The sequence below is a fragment of the Plectropomus leopardus genome, chromosome 8, assembly GCF_008729295.1.
Source record: "Plectropomus leopardus isolate mb chromosome 8, YSFRI_Pleo_2.0, whole genome shotgun sequence".
Classification (NCBI taxonomy): Eukaryota; Metazoa; Chordata; class Actinopteri; order Perciformes; family Serranidae; genus Plectropomus; species Plectropomus leopardus.
Genome location: NC_056470.1, coordinates 18,199,001 through 18,224,311, shown reverse-complemented (window position 1 = coordinate 18,224,311; position 25,311 = coordinate 18,199,001). Strand labels below are relative to the sequence as shown.

The 25,311-nt window shown below is 40.8% G+C and overlaps 1 protein-coding gene across 1 annotated transcript in view; it reads left to right on the top strand.

The window, feature by feature from the left end:
• Positions 1 to 25,311, top strand: part of lrp1ab (low density lipoprotein receptor-related protein 1Ab) — a 108,551-nt gene that overhangs the window by 32,784 nt on the left and 50,456 nt on the right. The window contains exons 4-13 of the mRNA XM_042491442.1: positions 9,290 to 9,409; positions 9,719 to 9,847; positions 10,209 to 10,469; positions 18,116 to 18,278; positions 19,588 to 19,810; positions 20,737 to 20,926; positions 21,571 to 21,714; positions 21,890 to 22,126; positions 22,301 to 22,481; positions 24,418 to 24,640. Coding sequence (XP_042347376.1) covers positions 9,290 to 9,409; positions 9,719 to 9,847; positions 10,209 to 10,469; positions 18,116 to 18,278; positions 19,588 to 19,810; positions 20,737 to 20,926; positions 21,571 to 21,714; positions 21,890 to 22,126; positions 22,301 to 22,481; positions 24,418 to 24,640 — 1,871 coding nt within the window. The remainder of the gene's footprint in view (positions 1 to 9,289; positions 9,410 to 9,718; positions 9,848 to 10,208; positions 10,470 to 18,115; positions 18,279 to 19,587; positions 19,811 to 20,736; positions 20,927 to 21,570; positions 21,715 to 21,889; positions 22,127 to 22,300; positions 22,482 to 24,417; positions 24,641 to 25,311) is intronic.

Below are 25,311 nucleotides of genomic sequence, written 5' to 3'. Positions count from 1 at the left end.
AAATCCTCTACTATTAATTAGAGTCGATAGAGGAATGAGCGATGGAACATATTGGGTCCATAGTGTCGGTCTTTGTTGCTGCAGACAAAGGAGCAAACACTGGCAGCCTACAGAGGATTGCCTCAGTATTCAACAAGGCAATCCTCAGATACAGCTGTCTGAATTGCTGCCCGTAAATAGTTGCAATAACTCATGTTGGGTAACATGCTTTTAATTTCTGTTGAGCACACCTGTGTATCTGTCTCTTATTTTGCTTGTTGTAGTAGTCATGCGCTGCGCTTCAGTGTCAAATCCCTTTTCCTGGAATAGGAAATCACTTAATCAAATATTTACAATCAAGTCTCAGTGGACCAAAGTCCTGGAACATGGGTTGCTCTGCCAGGCTGTCAAACAATGTCCATAATCGTGGATCACCTTATCTCTTCTGCTTCATTTAAAGTATCAATCAAAGTTTATGTTGTCTATGCCAGTATCTGCAAGTGTAAATTTGAGTCATTGTAGATAATTTAGGTTGGTTTAATGTGGTCTTGAGTTGTGTTTTTTTATCTATCTAGCCAGCTTTATGTGTTTTAAAGGAGGTGTATGCTGCATTCAGAGCATTGATATTGCAGCTTACAGCTATTTGCTAAGAAAAGATATAGTGGAGTAATGGTGTCCTGAGCAGAGAATGAAGGCACACTCCCTCTTAAGCCCTTTTTACACAGAGACGGCACTATAGGGCCACTATGAAGTCCCTTCTCTATGCTGCCATTGCATTTTTACAAAGAACCAAACAAATGCAGCTTCATGTCACTCCAGAGTGTCATTTTAGACAGCATGGTGGCATGGCAGAAGCAAAAGAGGTTTGAAGGACGTGACATTTAACGCAACAGCATCAGACTCTAATTTGAAACACAACATAGGCATTTGCAATGCTTTATAATAACATGTCAACATCAATCATTTACTGACACCGTTATATGGTGACTGATCTCATTATTTTCCTAATTTGCAAACATTTACAGCAGCTGTCTTCTTCTTTGAGTTAGCTACTAAGTTGCTAGCTGCTCTTTGAATCTCCCATGGTGGGTCGCATGCATACCGCTCAATTAAAACGTCACACCTGTCCCGTCCATTGTCCCATCCTGCAGGCTGTCCCTTTTACATCGACCTTGATTCAGGTTGTAACTAACTAATTTGCTCGCTCAATAGTGAGACAACTCTGTCCCCCTAATCCACGATCGTAACTTTGAAACAGAGGGTTGAGGCAGCACAACAGCGCAATATTACCACCTTGAACAGGCAGTGTAAAAACGCCTCAGTGTGTTGGAATCCAAGCTTCTCTGTTGTTTTTTGGGGCAGACCATCCAGCCTAGGACTGGGCAATATAACAATATAATAATAATAATAATGATTATTATTATATCAAGATATGAGATAATATACTGAATATTTTCATATCGTGATATGGTGAAATGTAAATTGTGTTTTTTCCTGATCTTACAGGTTACATTACAGTAAAGTGATGCACTTTTGCACTTATCAGTTTTACTTGTTTTAATACTTGCCTTTACCCACTTAGTCATTATATCCACATAACTAATAATTAAAAAAAAAAAAATGGAATTGTGATAACATTTTTTCAAAGTACCAATTGTCATTCCTTCAATATTGTCACATCAAAAAGGGAGCTCAGTCAAAAAAAAAACTAATTGTGATGTTTGATTCTGTCTCCCAGTTTTAGCATTAATAAAGCACTTTGAGAAGATTAAAAATATCGAGATATATCCTGTATGGAGATATTGCCTAGAAAATATCACAGTGTAATTTTCAGCCCATATTACCCAGCCCTAGTTCACCTTGTGTGCATGTTATTGCGTGTGAGTCGCTGTGTGTGTGTATTCCACTGGCTGGATAATCAGCATCACTCTCCACTGCACTCATACAGTGGTTACCACTAAAATAGGGATTGTGGCAGCATGGAAGCATGGCGCCCACCCTCTAGTCCCCACCAAGGTTAATAATAATGCTCTGTCAGCACTGTTGCCGTTGTTAGCAGTGTTTATGGAGCTAGCAGCGTTTGCTGCTTGACGCTGGCTCAGCCACTTCCATGTTGGGAACTGTGTGCAGACAATCCTGTGCCAGACTCTGAATCATAGGTATGCTCTAAATGTTGCATACAGCTCCTTTAATGCCATTTTTTCTACTCTATTTCTGTTTATTTTTCCCATGTAATTTTTTTCTTCTCTTGACACTTGACAATGCAGTAGAGTTGTCTTGTTGGAGTTGGACTACCCTGTATAGATTAAGTCTGAGTGAAAAAAATAGATTCTCTACATGAAGTTAAATTATAACATTAAAAAGGTGTAGTGCATTAGTCAGAGCATTTACGTTTGACAGGGTTTGTCCTGAAGAGCAGGAGCACTGTTTGGCTGCTGAAGTGGACAGTTGTACAGAGTGGGTGAATGTGTTAGTATCCCACACACTGGTCATCACCGCAAGACAAGCTTTTACACAACACAGTGATGATGTCATTCCATCACAACATGCACTGCCTGTCCCTGAGGACACAAGTCCAGCTGTCCTCAGTAAGTAAGAAATTGGTCACACTCCTACACGTTTCTGGCCTTGCAATGCATGCATAAACTCACATGTGCACACAAATGTACACTCACATAGTCACATTCTCGCTAATACACACCCAAACACACCCATAACCCCACATACAAACACACCAGCAGTGTGTCCAGAACTTTTGGCATTGCTGTTTGCGAGCTCCCCTCTTTTCAGGGAAAGGCCTGGACTTTCACAAGCATCCTAGTGTTTGCTTGTACAAACTGTCGGGTTGTGCAAGTATACCTGGGCGCTGATGTCTGAAAGCACACTTTGTCAGTCGCTGTGTCCAAGTAATTCTGCCAAAGTTGTTGACAAGAGTCGTTAGAAAGCGGAGTGTAGCAAGGTTAGGCAGGAATTTTATCTTGCTGAAATACATTTTCTCAGCACTTTCATAGTGTGTGGCAAGGTTCGGGACAAGTTGGTGTGTTTAGTCTGAAGGATTGATAGCAAAGGAGTAACCCAGGTGGACTCAGTGGTGCTGGGATGGGTGCTGAAGTAGATATAGACAATAAAGTTCCACAGTTCCCATACAGCACTAAACCTGACACTTGATTGTGTTTTTAGAATCAATGCAAAAGCAGGTAAAAACAAATTAGGCCATATATTCTTATGCTGTTATTGGGATTGAAAATGATTAAAGGGACAGTTCAACCCCAAATTAAAACTACATATTATTCCTCTTACCTGTTCTGCTATTTGTCGATCTAGATTGTTTTGGTCTGAGTGGCCAAGTTTTGGAGATATCTGCCATAGAGATTTATGCCTTCTCGCAAACATAATGAAACTAGATGGCACCTAACTTATGGTGGTTAAAGCGGCAAAAAATATATTTTGAAAAGTCAACAGAGATGTCTCTTTCCAGAAATCATGTGTGTGGTGGTGGTAGGTGCCGTGGCGAAAATTTTCATTACATTTTAATTCATGCCAATTAACCACAATTTCAGATACTTGGGGCTAATCAGCCAAGTTTATAACAACTCAAAAAGATGGCAAAATGTGTCCTCTGGAAAGAGACATTGCTGTTGAGTTTTTCAAATGTATATTTTGGCATATATATATATTTACTATTATTAAAATTTTTATTTTTTATTTTTTATTTTTTAATTCAATGTAACTTTTTCAGGGAATTGTCAGTTATGTTTTCTTTGTCATATGGTTTAGAGTTAAGTCTCTTCATTGACCTGCAGGCCTTCATTTGTCCATTCTCTGTCATCCTGTGGGTGGTGGGGCCTCTGTTAGAGGGCAAGGCCTTAGACCTGCCTCTCTCAGAGGTGACTGATTGATAGGGAAGAGAGAAAATGGGGTCACAGAGGTATTCTTGGGAGCTTTTCCCTTTTTCTCGCCTTCTCAAAGGGCACCCTGATTATTGTGGTGGCCCGATGCTATTGTTTATGCATGCACTAGACTTTCATTGTCCTTCATGTCCCACTAACTGTAGAATGAGAATCTGTCATAGGCGACTTCAGGCCGCCTGTGGAAAGACCACATTTTCATCTTTATTCATGAGTGAGTCTTGACCTAAATGAGTTTATTGGCTGCAGTTAGAGTTGTCTCGCATGACAAGACCTGTTTTATTGCCCCTCACTGTATTTAGAGACAGTGTTGTGAAACTGTTATATATTTCTTGACTAAAAATGGGCTGCAGATTAAAGAAAATCTGAGCATTGATTTTCTCAGGCAAGTTAAACTGTTGTGTGTTTGGGAATGTTTTGTGTGACTGAGTGTATGCTTTGTGTCTGTGTTTGGACATTTTGTGTTTGAGTATTTGTGTAAGTTTAAAGTGTCTGGGGCAGCGTGCTGCCACGATAGCTACTGTTTGCTCATTACTCAAGCCACTGGCCGGCCTGTGTTTGCATATGGTTACTTTGCCCCTTTTGACTGTGCAGCCTCGTACAGCTGCCAATAAATACGCTTTTATACTCACAGTGGCAGAGCTATGCATCATACCTGGATATACACATCATTATTTCCTTTAAGTCTGATTTACCATCCTCAGTTCTAGCTTTTTTAGTAATGCAGCATTTACCGCCAACCTCTGTATGTGATGGACTACACCAAACAATCAATGTAGTTCCAAAGAATGAAATCGTCTTAGATTGTGCCTGATTGTTTGTTTAACTGAGCGTAGCGATCTGCTAAACTTAAATGTGATTGGTGTTCTCTAAGTTTTAATCGATGATAAGTTTGTTAAAATTATTCATATTATTATGTACAGTCCTAGAAAATTAAAATTAAAAGAAATATGGGTAGAAGGTTCATTTTAAGAAGTGGAAATCAGGTAATTTGATGGAGCCATGTAGGAAAATGGTCGGCTCCTGTCAGCTGCAGGTAGAGGACAGGGGGCATGTGTGGACTTGTTTCCAGACATTGAGAGCACAAAGGTAGGAATGTCCTGGGAATTACCTCTCTTTAAGATGTCACACACTGGAATAGCCTGTTTATAAAGTGGCTGTTTCAATTTGCGCCTTCAGTCATGGCCTCTTGATGTATAAACACAGGGAGGCTTCATCTATTTTATTTTAGATTTTTTTTTTCATACAGAAAAGGGATTAGTTTTCAAGCCACGTGATGGATAGATGAGCTGATCTTTTTAAGGAGTTAGATTTATGAAATCATTCAGTCATTACAGTTTTTGTTGTGTAACTATGCTCATGACCTCAACACCACCCGGTCTCTGTCTCACTCAACCTGCGTCACCCCGTTGCACCCGCCCTGTCAGCCACATGATTAGATTTTAGAGGAAAATGTCAACTTTCATAAATTTTTTCACCGACTGGCCGTGGACAGTGTGGACAGTGTCCAAGAGCAGTTCTTCTTCTCTTCCTCAGCTCTTTGTTGTCTCTCCTAATGTTGTTTTTTTTTTTAATTGATGCAAAGAACTAAAAATCAAGGTAGTGACATACATGGCATTAAATGGAGATGGTTACATAGACAAAATGAGATAAACAGACAAAATATAATCAAGTATGATAGTGTTCTTGCTGTTATAGATATGAAAACTGCTTGTTGTTAGTGTACTAAGGGTCATTTTGAAGGGCACTCCCATGTTCATGAAAAACCTGGAAAAGGAATTCCACAGTTATATTTTGCAGGCCTGGAAAAGTCATGTCGTCATTAGTAAGATCATTGAAAGTTCTGGAAAAGTCATGGAATTTTTTTGTGCCTGATAAAATTGTTACAGTAGTCTGGAATAACATTACACGTAATGTACCATAAAGGCAAATGTATTTTCTGTAGCTGTCGATGTAACATACCTCAAATATGTATCGATGTGTGATGTTTTATTTACCATCACATAAATTTCTCCATTTTCTCCCCATGCTCTGTCTTTCCCTTCATGTATGCCAGCTAAATGAAATCATGTTTGAAAAGAATTTGAATTTGACACATTTAAAAAAACAGGCAAGTAGGGCAAGAAAAAAGTTATTACATGGAAAACTTTTGAAATGTTGTCCTGAAAATCGAAATACATATTACATAAAATACATGATATTAATAAAGTAATAAATAATACTAAATATAAATAATAATAAATACATTTTTAACCCATATTTATCCAGGTATGTCCTGTTGAGATCAACAGTGTCTTTTTTTAAGGGAGACCTGGCCAAGACAGCAGCATAAGAAAAGTTACAGCAGCTGCAATAAAATATTTAAGATATATAGTAAACGTGGAAATATTAAAATAACTATGCATGACATGACAATGACAAGTACCAACTCATTCATTCACCCGTGTTCTCATGAGAGCTTAAAAATCAGGCATAGAGACCAGTTCCCCTAGTTTCAAATCCTTTTAGAGGTTACTTTGGAGCAGAGCACATAAAAGCTTTAATTCCCAGCTCAGTCAGTGCATAAGGAACAGACAAAAAAACTAAATCTTGAGATCGCAGACTATAGCTGCAGTCAGATCTCTGTTCATTCAAATAATAATAGTAATAATAATATAACAATTAAAATAATAATGATAAACAAAAAAACAAAATAAGATTTATCTCATTATCTCTAATGTTCATGCTAATTACACATTTGCCCTTTATTTATGTCTGTTTTCTGTGTATGTGTGTTGGAAATTCCCTCAGTCATCTGCTGCTCCAGGCCACCATAAAACCGAACTAATTCCAGACAAACTTTCAGAATATGCATATCATGCATATGTTCGAGAAGGTCACGGTGGGATGCATCCTACCTTGTCATTGTCAAGCATGCCTCAAATTTTTGTCATTAAGTTAATGACGTCTGTTCAATTGTGCACACAGATGTGATGTCTCCTGATGAAACTCAAGTCTAGTCAGCCTTTTCCCAAACAGCCTTATACTCTCACTCCCTGCTTCACTATAAAGAGCTATAGATAAGTGAAATTTGGGGTTGCTGTCCATGCAGTAACAGGATCAATGGCTTTGGCATGCTTGTTTAGGACTGAAGGCCTCCAGTGTGTCACTGTGTGATTTGTTTGCTTCATTCATTAACCCCTGGTCAAATGTCTAACACGTTGCTGTCGCTTGTTTGCTCAGAGCTGGAACTTTCTAACCACTCCACATCCTTAAGCCCTTTATGCACTCGTTCCCACCTCTTGTTTGCCTTGCCTTCCTCTTCTCCCCCCTCTTTCTCCCTTCCTCTCTTTTCTTCTGTATATTCGTCTTCTTTTGTTTTCTGTTCCTCTCTCTGCATTTTCGGTCCTCACTTCTCCACCCTCCTGGGCTCTTCCTGCCATCGTAGAAATACAAATACTCTCTGAGGTTACAACAAACAAAAGGATTCTTAGATTCACATTCCAGAAATTATTTTTCCCCAGACTCTGTCAAAGGAAAAATCTATCTGTCTTTTTTTTTCAGGTATAAGCCAAAAAGTGAATGAAGTTAGGCCCTAAACAATATTTTTGGATGCTTGCTTTGGATGTTTCAAGCTTTTAAAAGCTGTTCATTAAGTATTATCAATATTAAAATTTATCATCTATCTAACTATAATATAATTTAAGGGATTCCTTGAATGTCATTTTCTGTTCTCATAAAACACATCAGAAATGGATGGATATTAGTTTGCTGAGTGCTGTGAATACTTGTGTCATCACAGATGTGGATGATGATTAGAGCAATACTAATTTTGTCTATATCGCCCACCCACAGCTAGACACTCAAGAACAAAATGGAGCAAAATGACCCTGGACGGAGGTGCATTTTGTGGCTCTTTTAGCGCTCTAGTTGCCTGTGGTCTCTCACAGTGTGGGGCTCGGTGAATGGATTTGATATGGGCCACAGTGTTTGCTGGGGGACTCTTCCTTTCAGTGGGGCCACAACAAAAGGGTCATTGTGGCCCAGAGTGCCACAGGCTTTATATAATAAGAGCCCTTCACTGGTTCAATCTCCGCTCTTCACAGCCATACTATCACTAGCTACTGTACGCATAGAGTGCACATGACTATTTAGCATTTTTTTGTTGGACGCCAAGGCAATTTTCTATGCTTGTGGAAGCCTCTTTTATTTGTAGTTTTGGTAAATAGGAGTTTATGCTTGGTAAATGATGGAAGGGGAAAGTTTTATTCAAGTTTTGATTGAAGTTTAGCTCTTCAAAGATCAGCATCGGGTGTGACAGTGTTGGAAGGTTATGTGAAGGCCATACATGTGATTCTGAATATTGCTGTGGCTGCTCTCCTGGAGCTTTAAAGGGTAGCCAGGGGTTGTTGTGATGTATCACGTCAACGTCTATCTTAATTCAGAGGTAAAAGCTTGCAGAGAAGATGAGAGGAAATTCCACTTGAGGATTTTGAGTCAGAAAGAGTGACAGAAATGTAAAGAATGATGATCAGGATCATGTCTGCCCCCCTGCTGTCACATTTTGAAATTTCTGTAAAAAGTTTAGTACTCTGGGGCAGACCTACCCAGTGTGGGTCATAGGCTTGGTCTTGGAGGACCCACACATGACCTAAGTAATGACAGAGAATCAAAGAGTGTCACAACACTCTTTAATGGATAGAAGCTGTCTAAAATATGACTTTTTGTGTTGTAATATCAGATGTGTGCCACTTTCTCTACCCTACCCATTTATCTCCTCGCCTAGACACACACATCTGCATGCACATGCACACCCTATAGCTGGCAACACGAGGCAATGTGTGGATGCCTCTCTTTCATTTCCTGCCAAAAGGATGTGTCCTTGAGTTCCCTCTGGGGGCGGGAAAGAAGAGGCCCCTTAACGTGTGCGCATTCAAATCACCTCGTCTGTCACATGCACAGATGAATACACATGCATGGGCGTGTGCGACCCCCACTCTCTCTCTCTCTCTCTCTCTCTCTCTCTCTCTCTCTCTCTCTCTCTCTCTCGACCGTCTGTCACAGGCACAGATGAATACACATGCATGGGCGTGTGCGACCCCCACCCTCTCTCTCTCTCTCTCTCTCTCTCTCTCTCTCTCTCTCTCTCTCTCTCTCTCCCCCACACACACACACACACACACACACACACACACACACACAAACACACACACAATCCTATCTGATCTCCCACTGGAGATGTGATAGGATATGACAGTATGGTTCTGTGAAGATTGTGCTGGGATTAAGATTAACATTTGAAATCTGATCTGCACACAAACCTGATCAAGGAGGCAATTACTTTAACAGGTCCCCCCCTCCCCTTCTGTTTTACCCTCCACAGTATTTAACATTTTCTGTCTCTCTATTTTTCTGTTCTTCAGAACAAGCACCAGCCTGCGCCTCCCATGGGTGCCAGTTTCACTGTGCTGTGACTCATGATGGGCCTCTCTGCTACTGTAACAACGGCTATGAGGTCACTGCAGATGGAAAGACATGTAAAGGTGAGTGGGTGATTTGGCAGATTTATTCTAGTTCGGCCAAAGTAAAATTCATAAAATCCTCTGATTACTCTGACTTTCTGCTTGCTGACTAAAATTTGCGTGGGGCAGCGTGCAGAAATGAAACTGCTTGCCTCAAGGCAGATGATAAATGCATGTTCCAGGGTTTGGTAGTAACCTTTGCTTTTTGTTACCCAGTGCATTAATCTGTTGTGTCTAAGTACACCATGCAGTAATTTGTAAGCAAGTGCTTTAAAATATCTATTTCATCACTGACTGTGTCTGTTAATGCACTGTGTTATTGTCCTGTAGATTTTAATGAGTGCAGTGTGTATGGCACATGCAGTCAGACATGCACAAACACTGAGGGCTCCTACACCTGCAGCTGTGTGGAGGGCTACCTGCTGCAGCCTGACAACCGCTCCTGCAAAGCCAAAAATGGTGAGAACACACACACACACACACACACACACACACACACACACACACACACACACACACACACACCACACACACACACACACACACACACACACACACACAGAGGATGCAGTTCACATTAACCCCTGAAAAAAGAGTTGATTTGTTTGTTGAAAGTGGCTCCCTGTTGTATTATATCAGAAAGTCACATCTGCTGATGTTGCACAACCAGCTGTTTTACAAGCTTGTTTACTGGAGAGAGATGTATATTCATGACAATTAACTTCTCCCCATCTCCTGCTCATATCTCTTCTCCCCTCGTTTTGTCCTCTTTGCTGCTTGCCCTTCCCCTCCACTTTCCTGTCCCGATCACCCTCACCAGAGCCGGTGGATCGTCTGCCTATGTTGTTGATTGCTAACCTTCATGACATCCGCTGCACCTCCCTGAGCAGCTCAACATCCCGGCTGCCCTCCATCCCCACCAAGCAGACCATGGCTATGGACTTCCTCTATGATGATGAGCTTGTGTGCTGGATAGATGTGGGAGACACCCCCGCTGCCACCCAGCTGAAGTGCGCCCATATCCCTGATCTCAAGGAGGTCACCGATATCCGTACCCTCAATGTCACCCTCAGCCTGCACCGTGAGTTGTAGTTCCATTGATAAAAACAAGACAAATCTCCCCTGACTGTAACAGAAAGCTTTTGTTTCTTGAAATAGTATTTTCTGCTTACACAGAAAAATGTTGTCAGGTACTTTGATGGCATGACAGTTTAGCTGTAGACCACCAGTGAAAGAGAAATGAATTCCTTGCATATGAATACGCAAGCAACACTCAGGTAATCAGTTCGAGTTGTCAGCTCACCCCCTTGTGAAATTTCCATACTTTGCCTCAGGAATCAAATGGTCAGCTTTGCATTTGCTAGCTCAGACAAATGTAAGATGTGAAGGAATACAGCCTTGTCTCCGAAAGATGCTCCTACCAGTATAAAAGTGCCAAGTAGAAATGCTGAGTCCAGCTGTATTTTTCTGCGGCTTGTCTTTGAAGAACAGGGGCACCCCGACACACCACTAAATCATCCTGTGGAGACAGTATGTGTGTAGTTTACTTACAGTTATATGATTCATAGAAGGCCGGCAGCATGCCTTCAGGCATTAATTTACACATTTTTTGACAGGCAAACTGTAACCCAATGTGTAGCTTGATTTATGTACCGACTATGCATGGCCATTCAGAAGCATGGAAATGTATTTTTCCACTTTTTGTTGAAAGCATTTGAATGTAATTGGCTGTAACTACAGTCATTGGTTTTTGAGATGACTACATTTGGTATTAGATTTTGTCACAAAAGTACTCTCAACAAATGCTGGACATTTTGTTCTGAAGCATGTAATAGACGGGCTGTGTTTGTGTGTGTGTGTGTGTGTGAGAGAGAGAGAGAGAGAGAGAGAGAGAGAGAACATTATATGGGCTACAAGTGATGAACAATGACAAGTGAAATGTCTGCCCCGTGGAGCTAATGTCCTCATAGCCACAGGCATCATCTTAACTCACTGACTCTCATGTCTTGGGCAACACCCAGACACAGACTAACATACAGAGCATGTGAACACTTCCCTGTGAGAGACTTGCTCACATAATGCTGACATGATTTATCCCTGATTACAAGCCTGACAAGGTTTGTTTTTATTTGCTTGGCTGACAGAACCGTTGCTCTCTAAGAATGGGGGCAGAAATGTAGACAAAACATAAAAGCAAATGTGTGGGTGTGGGTTTGCGCGCATACATTCGTGCGTGTGGAAAGCGTTCCCTTGAGAATTGGCCCCGGGCTTGGAACGGCAGACGTGAAGAAAACAAGTGGAGAGTGCTGGGTGTGTAGACCCGAGAAACCTGCGACGTGATTAGAAGTGCCTCGGCTCATATCCACTTCAAATGAAGCTTGTGCAACTGCTGTCACCGCTGACAGCCGGGGCAGAGCCGAGGCTCAGAGGCTCAGTGAACCCCAGCGTCCTAAAATGGGGTTTTTCCAGTTGATTCACTGCACTCCCATGAGTGGCCCATATCCCACCTCGCCCTCATTGTGTTAGCTTGCTTTTTTCCATCGCTCTGTTAAGTGGTCTGAGAGGTAAATGGGGGCGAGAGGAGGAAGTATGTAGGGATCCTTAGAGAGAGATTGAAGCAAAAGAGACAGAAGAATGATAAAATGAGAGAGAGAGAGAGAGAGAGAGAGAGAGAGAGAGAGAAGGTAGTGGTTTGCTGTACCTCAGAGGTGTGTGTGTGTATATGTGAGTGGTCATGCAGATGGTATTTACATTCCTCTGCTGGGTTATGTCAGCCTGAACAGCCCCTACATTCCTCCGGCCGTCTCATGTCCTGTCCAGTCAGGTCACTTAAACGCGCTCATAGCTGCAGCTCAGACGCAAACACGCTCAGAGAGACACAGAGACATCAACCCAAATACCTTTGACGCATGCACCCATTACTTAGTGACATATTGCCTTTCATAAATTGAGATTTTTCACTCATTTATGTTTAGCTGTCACTGTGCATAGTTCTGTATGCGCTGACCCACTTGTGAATAGATTTAAAGCTACAGGCTGTAACTTCATAATCGTCATAATCGCAGAAACTATCTTTATATCCACACAGCATTACATGACACATATTTTGTAGCAGGTTTTGTAGCATCTCGTCTTGTGATGCTGAACAATAGCCACACTCATTAAATGCATGTCTTCTGCTGTATGAAATGGCACCATTCCCCTTTTTCATATGTTAATGTTATATTTTACAAACTTTTATCAAGATGTTGGTTCAGGCATTGTGAATTTCAGGTGGGGATGTGTGCAATAATTCAGCTGGTTGATTAAACGTTGCTGCCAACACTAGTGAGCACCAGAAATATTAGTTTGTTAAACTTATTATTAACATCATTATTTTATTGATTTACTAAATTTAGATTACATTTTGACATAATTTGCACTGAAATTTCAAGTCTTCCTAGCCAAATGTTGCTTTACAAAAAATGAGCATTTGTCATCTACCTATGTTAATAACAGAGTAACAGGAAAAACATAGATTGGTCTGTTCGCCCAGCCCTGCATGTGGCAAGTTGGAAATTGGGATAAAAAATAAAATCTTAGAAAAATGTTAAAATTAAAAAAAAAAATTATTTCATGAACTTGTGTCATGTTTTTATAGGATAATGTGCCATGTTTTTAATGTATGGTGCAGAGTCCCACAAATTTCAGTGACATTTAAAATAAGATTTAAAATATCATTTTAAATGACTGCAATGATACCCACAATAACTTTCCGGGCAGTCTTTAACCTTATTGGTTAAATTGCACTCAACTTTGACTGTTTTCTGAATGTTTTCTCACCTTTAGAGTAGTTGACAGAGTCAAGGTACGGTGGCCCACCTCCAGTGTAAAACACTGTGGAGAGCGCTAACAGTGTGGATCCAGTCATGTCTGTTGTTGTCAGTCACTCAGGAGCAAACAGACAAACAGACAAGAGGCTCTCTATGCACTTTGGCTGACTCCACATTTTTATGCTGCATCATTTTGGGCTTTCAGCTGTGATAAGAGTGCAAAAACATCTTTGTTAATTTTTTTTGGATACCAGCTGAATCAAAAGGCCCTTTGGTGCATATTCTGTACGGTTCCCTTGTGGTGATTAGCTTTAAAAGATCCACTAAGCTTGTGACCTGTCCTGATTAAAGCATTTGCCTTTCCTTTTCTTGAAGGGGAACTTACTCTTTTGAAACAACCTCAGATCCTATAATTGGTGCCAGTATGGACTCTGTTCAGTGTTTTATAACGAGCAGGGCTCAGGTGCAGTGTGGTGGACAGACCTGGGGATTGGCCTTAGATGGATATGGATGAAGGAACGTGGGAGTTGGTGCAGGGTTCACACAAACAGGGTGATTTATAGCTTGTGGGAGCCTGAGAGAGCAGAACAGATAAGTAGACGAGTGTTCCAGATGTGGTCTGCTCTGTTTGCATGTGTGATTTTCTGACTGGGAAGATAAAAGGGGAGCAGACTAGTCTACCCGTCCCATCCTTTCCATGCTCCGAGCGGAACTCCACAGCCCCTCTCGCCATGTCCCTCTGCCCATCGTGCAGTCCTCCTTCCTTCCTCCCTCCCTCCCTCCCTCCCCCTAGCCTCTGTTCTTAAGGATTTTTTTTACCCAGAATAAATCAGTGCACAGAAGGTCTTTGTAGATATATGATTAGATCTACAAAACGAAAAAAATGAAGGTCACATTTTTTCTGATGTTATTGCGAATCTACACTGTAAATCTGGATAAGTTGATTTTACTTAAAACATTTTAGGCACGTGATTAAAAGAATTAAGTAATAGATCAAAACTAATTTATTTGATTGAAACTGACTTACATGCTGATAAGACTGGAAGGGAAATTTTAAATTCAATACACAAAAAGCCAAATAATCTGTATTCAAATCTGCAGTAAAATCTTCCCCATCCTTCTTGACTCTATGTTTTAAGTTATAATGACCTAATTATTTCAATTTAATTATGCATTCTCTATTATTCATTTAAGACAAATATTTAAGTTGCGAGAATTCTGTGCATCTTGTTCACTTTTAAACACACAATGCATTATATCTCTTCAATTTTTTTAAAATGACTTCTTGTTGGCGTATACTCACAAAACATATGATGTAGATTTTCTGTTCTCCCAAAAAATGGTTACACATTTGGACAGCAGGCCAGCCCTACAACTTGAAAGCTAATTTTTTAGATCTTATTTTTAGATTGGTGTTTTATCAATTTATATATTGTTAATCATGGGAAACAATCACACGGATACACAACAATATTCTCCACCCCCCTCCTATGAAAGCAACATAATCCACATTACAGTTGGCTTTAGTAGATCAGCTGGAGAAGAAAAAAAGAGATTATGAGGGAATAAAGACAGGAAAAAAAAGATAATGAAATAAAACAACAGTATATGCATAGGTTCAATGGTCCAAAAAGATTTTTCACTTTATCAATAAGGGAAGACCGGGTCCCGATGGTTGATTGTTTGGCCTTGTGGATTTTATTCACGACAGCACAGTATACTAAGACTGATTAAGTAATGCAATCAAACTTAATATTTTAAGTAATATTTACTTAAAACAAGTAGAAAGAACTGTAGCTCTAAACATAATTCTCTCTTGTGTCACCTTTATCCAAACAACACCTCTATTCTGCCTGAAGGACTTAGTTTTTTATAATTTCTTATCCTCTTTTTTTTTGTCATGGGTGGAATCACGTCTCATTACTGATTACTTTGCTGATGGCATAACTAGAATTATAGCCTCTTAAATAGAGGTCATATGTCTGAATCTTATGGAAAATCATAACCGCTAACCAAAACTGTGCTCTTAGGAGGTTAAAGAGGTTTTGCACAGATTAATAGGATACTCTTGGTACGGGGAGGATTATCGAAACAGCATGATGACGATTCATTTCTGCTTTGCACTACTTTGCAAACATGTAACTATAGGAATTCTTACACTGACATGCAAAGAGAGGAAATAACATTCAAGTACAAATATTTCTGAGCCTAGGCGCCGATGTGTGACTATGTTGAAGAACTAAATAGGCTGTGGCCCTGTATGTAAATACCTATGCTGTTTGGGCAGAAAGCATGTTTGTTGTTGCCAGTAGGACCCCCTCAGTTTGTGAAACGTTTCCTCAGAGCAGTGTGAGCTGGTAGGTGTTAAGGGCAGGAAGTGAAAAGGGGTTGTGAGGGCAGGGTGGTTGGATGAGGAGAAAGGGGTGGGTTCATTCGGTTTCCCAGCAAACTTTCCACTTACCAGAATCTGAATGAGCGAGGACGTCAACAGGCTGGCCGGCTCTCTGGATAAGGGGGTCCACTAGTTGTAGGCTGTTATACAACGCAATAGTCATAGTGTTGCGCAACTGGCCCCTCTACTCTTTACATGAGTCTAATCAATGCCTTGTGCAGCCAGGCTTCCAGCTGGATTTCTTTAAAGGAGTATGGTTTTAGAGCTGATACCAAGGGGAGTATCGCTATCCCTCTACTCCATGACAAACTCTCCCCTGTTGTCAGAATCTTGGTTCTGATGTTTATGAAACATCTTGGACTGGTTTTCACTCCCTCCCCCTGCTCTTTTGATTGTTTTATCACCTCATGTATTTACAGTTACCTCCCTCCAAGATGTGAGATGACCACTACCTTTGCCGACTGTCAATAAATAATTTCCAGCTTGAAGATGGACCAAAACGTTTGATGTTCTTAGATAGATTTATTTTGCCATCAGTATCTTTCTGTATTTCTTCCCCATCCGTCACGGTTTCTCATTTTCTCCTCAGCCCTGCTTATATTGTAGCATAACCGAGCATACTGTAAGTCCCATGTGGAGCAGGCCCTTTGAAGCTCTGTGTATGTTTGGTAGGTGGAGTCGGGGGCTCTACATCAGGCCCAGATGTGTGTATGCTCTGTTGTGAAGCTTGCTTTGGCTCTGTCTTTGAGGAGCATAGTTATCATCGTTGGGGGGGCTTCAGTACAGATGTTTTCTCAATAAACGGTCAAAGCTCTGGAACGGGCTCACTGTCAACGGTGTTAGACCCCTCTTGTGTACCCCAACATCAAAGTTGTCCCTCAGATTAACTGGAGAGACACGTGTGGTCACTTTGATACCGTATGTGAGTAGTGAGCCTGTGTGATGTGTATGTGTGTATACAGTGTTGTGCTTTGAAAGGAAGTGTGGTGGCAGCTGTTAAAACACAAGGTTGTATGTATCTTCAAGCCCCCCTCTTCTCCCACAGCTGTGTCTCCCTGTGATCTGGGATTTCTGCACCCAGTCTCATACAGGACAGAGTTTTTCACAGAGTGAGAAATGTTTCCAGTGCTAACTCAACACTTCAAACCCCTAAATGCTGGGCATACATCTGAAATAAACTTCTTCATCTGTAAAGCTTCCTCTTTCTAGGTCGGCTCAGTAAGCACTGGGGTTACAAAATGTTACTTTGTGAGAGGTATTTTGGGTCACTTTGACTGATCTTGACGTTGATTCCTGAAATACCTTAGAGCCATGCCTCTTGTTTCTTTTTTTACAGCTGGTCGTTGAAATTTATCGCACTGTTTTTGAAATGTAATCGGGAAGTTGGCATTTTTTTCTTTGTTAACATTCTAATATTGATAGTGACACTGTGTACTTCCATATTTTGCAAATAAAGTTCAGAAGTTGTATCTGCAGCAGGGTTAGGATTCGCAACGGTATGAGATTTTAACAGTACATTTCTGTCTCAGATAATATTCACAGTGTTTTGGTATTATTATTACTATCAGCTACAAAGACCCTTAAAAATGAAAACAGAAGAGCTTTTTTTAGTTAAACATTGTATTACTAAAACTGAAACTTGGAACCAGTTTTTGAATGAAAGTATGTATTAAAAGTCTCCCTTTTGAAAATAACTGGGATAAAAGTGAGTTTCTCCATCAACTTGCATTTTTTTCATTAATGTAGATAAATGAAAGTGGACGGTATGATAACCGTCCATTTTTTCACCGTGTGTACTCGGTACATCGCTACAACCCTATGCGGGGTCTGTTAGACAAGTCTGCGATATTTCAATCTAGTTCCTCCTCCTAAAACACTGGTATGGTTCCCAAAATCTGCAAGAGGTTCATGCTCCTTTCTTGCAGTGGTAACACTTTATTTATTGATCAGGGTTGTGTAATATTATACTGTTTAATTTATGTTGCTCCAATGAAGGCACAATGACCCAGTAAAACTTTTTGAACGATTTTCTCATCATAATCATTTTCTTTTGCATTTACAATGAGTGAGCCGTACATACTATCTTATTACAGTTTATGCTGAACTTCACTGAAAAGTTAAGTCCTTACAGAAGTTCTGTGTTATTGCTCAAGTTTATTGAAACAAGTTCAACTTAGAAAGTGCTGGCCTTCACCTCTCACTCTGTATCTGTCACTTGTTGTGTTTCTTTCCCTCCCCCGTACCTTGCGTGCCTTAATCAAAGACGAGTGGAGTGGTGGTAATGGACAACCTGTTTGACCCAGTAGTGCAGGATGACGACTGAAGCTCATTAATGCAGCTCTGTTATTTTATGTTTCAAGAGTGTTGGTATTTTTGAAGAGAGGGTCATGGCATTATGATAAAGTGAGAGGTTTTGAAACAAGGCCGGTATATGACTTAGAGTTATGTGACTATAGTCCCTTGAGGTTGTGTTTGTTTTTAATGGCTCTGTCCTGTTCTCTCTCTCTCCTCTGCATCCCTCAGATGTGGAGCAGATGGCTATTGACTGGCTGACCGGAAACTTCTACTTTGTGGATGACGTGGACGACCGGGTGTTTGTCTGCAACGTGAAAGGCCAGACATGCGTGACCCTGCTGGACCAAGAGCTGTACAACCCTAAAGGCATCGCCCTCGACCCGACTATGGGGTCTGTACTTCCCTCCAGTCTTCTTGACCTAATGATACCCTCAGTGCCGTTTTATAAACACTTGAGAGGAAAATGCTGTCTTATGATCAGAAGACATGCTGACCAAGCAGGCGGTCAAGAATCAAAGCACTTCCTCCAGATGGAAACCTAGACAGATACTTGTGCACCACATTTACACTTGCATGTTGGCTGTTTCAGGTTCCTGATACTGACCAGCTGGTACCTGATGTAGTTCCCTTTTTCTTAAGTATCACTTCTGCTGAAAATCATTTTAATCCATTAAATTACCAATGCAGATATCTAAGTTATGCTCAATGGTGTAATGTCAAGCCAAATATTTGTCTTTATTTTGATTAACCCATTAGTCATTACCAAGGTAGCAACTACTCTTTCCAGGGTCCAAACAAGTGAACGTTACCTCAGAATGTAATACAAATATGTAATTAAAAATCCATGTCATAAGGGAGCAAAAATCAATAAATCAGCAACATGAAATTACTTATGACAATAATTACAACAATGACAACTTGTAGCCACACTTTATCTAAATAGTCAAACATTTGATACAACACAAAAATTATAGTAGTGCTTCTAAAACAGCATATACAATAACTGAGAAAATAAAATGATTAATGATTTCCTCATTAGTTATCACACTGATATAATATGAAACAAAATATTCAACAAAATATATGTGTAGTTGTTGAAACAGGAAATGTAAAACAGCCTCTTGATGCAATTCTAGTATTGAAGTTAGTGTCATTACTACTATGAGATAACTGGTGGTTAAGCAAATTGGGGTTTGAGACTTTACAGCCTTGTTGTGGCGGCAACGTTATGTCATGCAATCGTGGTGTAGTTCGTTGAAAGCACATTGGCTTTTACTCCTGATCATTGCATTTAGGCTTCAAAAATCATGAAAGTGGTGTTAGTTTGTGAAGATGTTTTTGCTTAACAAAACTTGTAAGAATCATAAACATTTGTTCGCCACAGAGCTTATTTTCTGCAATGAACCACAATCCAATGGAAAAATCCCATTGGCATTTTGTTGAGGGAATCACAGCGATGTTAACTTCTGTGTTGGCCTACAAATAAAGGTCATTCTTGCCCCTCTCTATGCCACTCGATGGAATTTGGTTTCCTCCACGTCTTCCACAGGCGCTCTCTGTACAGACAAGTTAACTATGAAACATACATGAAGTCAAAGAGCAGTCATCCAGTCATATAATTTTGTCATTGGTGAAATACCGATTTCGGTCATCATATTATTACTGAACGCTTCGTTTTTGCTCCTCTTCTTCTTCTACAGCAAAGTGTTCTTCACAGACTACGGGTCTACGCCGAGGGTGGAACGCTGTGACATGGATGGCCAGAACCGCACTAAGCTGGTGGACAGCAAGATTGTCTTCCCCCATGGTATCACACTGGACCTGGTCAACCGGTTGGTGTACTGGGCTGATGCTTACTTGGACTACATTGAAGTGGTTGACTACGAGGGCAAGAACCGACACACCATCATCCAGGGCCTGCTGGTGAGTTTTGAAGAATGGTTTGGGGAGTGTGCTCTCACAAAATGCCAACAACACCCAAACACACACAAAGATGCAGTGAAGAATATAGATTTTTAATCATTCAGCCTTCTTTTTAAAGGTTGAACTATACAACCATAGCCCAGAGTCCCTACTGACTTTTTCTGTCTTCCCTTCGATAACACAAAACATCTGTTTTCCAAATCGGTCTCATCACAGATTTAATATCATCTTTAGAAGCAGTGTGGTTTTCCAGTTGTCTTCTATGTATCACGGCAAAGAGAGCCAGCCTCTCCTGAGGATTAGTCCTTTTTATTGCCTTGATTGATATTACTTAAAGACTGTGTGATTTTCCTGGCTAGTGCCTCTCTAAACATATTAGTCTAGCCCTAGCGAAGCTTGGCTCAAACTTAAAGTGGAGTAATGATCTTAATGAAATCAGGACTGCAGTGATGGTGGTGGCGGTGTGTGCGAGAGGTGGGGGAGGTAATATGATCCCAACCCATACATCTTTCTGACAGTAGAGGAGAGCTGCACAGAATCTACCCATATAAAAGTAAAGCTTCTCTCTGTTTAACAGCAGATGGGAAGTGGGGCCATTATGCAGCCCTGTGCCAAGTTTACACAGACTCTCTCTCTTTATCTCTCCGTGTGTCTCTGTCTGTGTTTGTGTTTGTCTGTCTCTGTCTGTCAGAGATCTCTTCACTTTTTTTAGAACCTGTCAAAATCTGTTTTATACTGATAAATAGATGTTTGGAAAGTTTCATTTTGTAGAATTTAGCAGACAGCGTTCAAGATAAAAATGTCTACACAAACAATATCTCAAGAGCCATAAGTCATGCACTATGAACTGTTTTTACTGAGAACGTCAGCTTTTTTTGTGGCAAGACAACTTAATTTTGCTGCTTTATTCTCTCGCTGTATTTCAGATTGAGCACCTGTATGGGCTGACTGTATTTGAGAACTACCTTTATGCCACCAACTCAGATGAAGGCAACCTCAATCCCAAGACCAGTGTGATTCGAGTGAACCGCTTCAACAGCTCCGACTTCCAGGTGGTGACGCGCGTAGACCGGGGAGCTGCACTGCACGTGTACCACCAGAGGCGCCAACCTCAAGGTACTCGCTCAAGAAGACGATAAGCTCCACTGCTGACTTTAGGGGTGCACGATTTATTGGCTGCACATCATTTTCGGATGATATTTGCCCCGTTGAGTGCCATCGGCCTATTGGAAAATAAGATGCCGGGCCAATGTGTTTTTCAGTGTCAAGTCAAGTTTAGTCAAGTCAGATTTAGAGAGTACACTTAAAATCAACAAACGTTTACCAACGTGCTTAGTAAAGAAATAAAATAAAACAAGAGGCAATGAATGAATTCGGTAATAGATAAAAGAATATAGGTAAATCAATAAAAGCAGTCAATATCTTCACTTTAAGTCATAACGCAAAAATATAAGATGACGCACCCTATTGTTTCCTTGTTAATGCAACATTTTGAACAACCAATGTGTGTTGAAATCTGCAGGATTGTTAGTTAACATTAGCTGTTAGAAGCAAGTGGCCTGAACTAACAGCTGATAGAGGTTACATCATGATGCGTTCAAGCTCTATTCAGTAAAAATGAGTATGAGGTGAAGATTAATTATAATGTTCTCATGATGTGTTCAGATGTACTCTTGTAAAATGTAGTTTTTAGTGAAAAATTGAAAAAAATACAGTTGTTCATGACTGTTTTGTTTGTGTGCCCCTCTCTCTGGGCTTAGTGCGCAGCCATGCCTGTGCCCTGGATCAGTTTGGGAAGGCTGGAGGTTGCTCTGACATCTGTCTGCTGGGCAACAGCCACAAGACTCGTACGTGCCGCTGTCGTTCTGGATTCAGCCTTGGCAGTGATGGAAAGTCCTGCAAGAGTAAGTACATCAAGACCTGGGGGGAAAAATTTAATTTGACAAAAATGAACCCCTTCGCATTAGTTGTAGCAGTGATGATTGATGATAGTGATGAAGTCATGGTGGTTACGCAATCGCTGGCAGAAGTAATGACAGTTATTCATTGAGGATGTTTTTTTTTCACCCTCTCCTGCAGAACCAGACCATGAGTTGTTCTTGGTGTACGGTAAGGGTCGTCCTGGAATCATCAGGGGTATGGACATGAACGCAAAGGTGCCCGATGAGTACATGATTCCCATTGAGAACCTAATGAACCCCCGAGCTCTGGATTTTCACGCTGCGAGTGAATTCATCTACTTTGCTGATGCCACCAGCTACATTATTGGTCGACAGAAGATAGATGGCACAGAGAGAGACACCATACTAAAGGAAGGTAAGAATAAAATAATAGCTTTGCATAGGATACTGGGAACAAATCCTAGACTTAAGGGAGGAAAAGAATTCTGTTGGGTTATTCCATATCGTTCTCGCTTTATTCTCTTGATATTCATCCTGAATTGGCCAGCTAATAGTTTCTATATTATTCTCACCCATTTGCTTATCTCAGGTATTCACACAGTAGAGGGGATCGCAGTAGACTGGATGGGAGGTAATCTCTACTGGACAGATGATGGGCCTAAGAAGACTATCAGCGTTGCCAGGCTGGAGAAGGCTTCTCAGACCCGCAAGACTCTCATTGAGGGCAAGATGAGTCACCCTCGTGCAATTGTGGTGGACCCCCAGCATGGGTGAGACACTAGAGGGGAGGGTATTTTTAATTTGATGAGTATTATTTTTTCACAAATGCAATGTAGAAGTTGTTAATCCAATTATAATGTTAAGGAAAAGATGCATTCAGCCTGTGAAGGGATGGGAATCTCGGGGGACGTCGCGATTATATTTGATTCAGATTCAAAGAGCTACGATGCAATTATAAGTATGAATGCATCTGGGTTTTTTTTAGGATTTTTTGGGGGGCTTTTGCCTTTATTTTAAATGAAAGTGGGGGAGAGAGAGGGGATGACATGCAGCAAAGGGCTGCAGGCTGGAGTCAAACCTACGGCCGCTGCAGTGAGGACACAGCCTCTGTCCATGGGGCGTCCGCTCAACCAAGTGAGCTACTGGGCGACCCTTGTCAATGCATCTTAATGCAACACATTTTTTTTAATGTCTATGCATGACTTTCTCGCTGTGTTACTATGCAGTATATTTTCTGTAGCCCATAATTAAAGTAAATAGATTAAGTTGTAACAGATGAAAGAGATGTGTCAGCTGATTACATTACATTTTACAAAGCGACCCAGTGATGCACGTTTTACATCCCTTACACCTACCTGTGTTTCACCAGTTTTTACTCTGAGCTTCAATTACATTTGAGAAACTTTGGTACCCTGCAGACCCTCAGTCAGCTTTCCTCTCTCCTGTTATACTTAGATATGCTATGTGCTTGGCTTGTCTGTGATGCCTGAATAAGTAGCCACATTAACTATCAATCAAAACTGAACAGCCTTTCCAGCAAGAGACCCAGCTGTCTTAAATTAACTATCGGGATGCCATGTTGTGCTGTCCAAGAATTTTTTGTAATTTAAGCAGCAACGAGCCAGAAACTATCTAATACTCACTGTGGCACCAGGCAGAGTCCAGCACTGCTCTGATTTTCAAGACCCGCTACCAAACATTTTGCGACATGCCTTAATTGTTAAACTAAGATAGTATATTCTATAATGAAGGTAATTTGGGAAATACAGTTTAAATTAATGTTTTTGCTTATTGTCATAATAATGAGCAGCACATCTCCATAGTCAACGCATCTGTTAAAAACGCATCAGATTGAAGCGGCTCTCATAATCCAGCTGCTGCAGAAGACAGAGCTGACATATAAAGTCAGCGGTCAGAGGATTAAAACAAAACATATAATTCAATTACAATGCTCATTTATTTTAATATATTTGTTATCCAACACCCACAGATCTTTTTTTTCCATCCAGAACCAAACCTGAAAGAAAAGAGACAAAATAACACCCATGAATCACTTTTACAGATCACCTGCTGGGTATCCGCAGGTACCCGACACCATGCGGGACTCTGGCACCCAGCTAACCTGTATTGCCATGTTTCAATTTTTTTACTTCTCTGACCTACCAACAGTAATTATGGTTGAGGGACTTTGGATGGATCAAATTGTAGCTGTAGGGAAGAGCCCTGTCTGACATGCAAGCATAGTGTTGAGAAATGGGTTTAAAATTTCGATTATTGACTTTTCTGCATTGAAACATCATTTTTCTTTCTTTTAAAATCTTTTTATTGATTTTTCTAGACATAATTTTTCAAGAGAGAATTTGGATACATCTAAGAATTGGTATTATGCCCCAACCCTAAGCTGTGTGTTACAGTTAGTATTAATACTTCCTGTGTTGTGGGAGAGGATGGTCTGAAGGTTTGTTACCTGTAGTTGTGTGCGCTGCTTGCCCTGTGGATGTTTATTAAACGTAGTGGGTACATTGGTGTGAGGGAGCTGGTGAGTTTTCAAGGGATTTTTTGGGTTACTCCCTGTTTCTTTTTTGTGGGATGTTCTTTCAAAGGGCATCAAAACTTAAAAGCAACATTGTGATGACTTCAGCTCTCACAGAATTGTCTAATCTCACATCTCATCTGAACACGGTGATACCTCTTCTCATCTCCCAGATGGATGTACTGGACTGACTGGGAGGAGGACCCCACAGAGAGCAATAGAGGGAAGATCAAGAAAGCTTGGATGGATGGTTCCCATCACCAAGTGTTCCTGACCAGCAAGACGGTGCTGTGGCCCAATGGCTTGAGTCTGGACATTCCTCAGGGTATCCTGTACTGGGTGGATGCTTACTACGACCGCATTGAGTTGGTTTATCTCAACACCACTCAGCGAAAGGTTGGTATCGCATTTAGGACACATCCTCACTAAAAGTTTTTGTTTGAAAAAATCTCCATTCATACTAAAATTCCTGAAACACATATCACATAACCATTCACATACACTGGGCATGCACATACAGGTGTAAATAGGAAGCAGATTGTCTACTCTGTGGTGATGGATGGATTACTGATGGGGCCTACCAGGGACAGGCCCAGGGGCCCCACTTGGCCTTCACCCGCAAAATGTCAGTCTAATTAATATAACCGAACAGAAACAGTCTCAAACAACCACAATTAGATGCAAAAGACCTACGATGACAAACAAAATAACCACAAAAAAGGGGAAAAAACAACCAAAAAAATAGACACAAAATGGCCTTAAATAGAAACAGAAGGACTATAAAGAGACACAAAACCACAAAAATATCTGTATGTCTTGCTGCAGGTAAGAGAGGCAATGGAGCATTTTGCATATCTGTGCCCAGGGGCCCATTCACTCATAATCTGCCCATGTGTGCAGTTGGTTGCTTAGTTACAGAAATCCTATGGTGATGGCGACAAGAAAGACCAGAAATTTCTTTGGTTAAAACGACAATCATGTGGAACTCTTACTTGGAGTAGCATATTAGTATAAGGCAGTCAAGGCGGGTCACAGATTGGAAGTCATTACAAAGCAAATACAGCCAA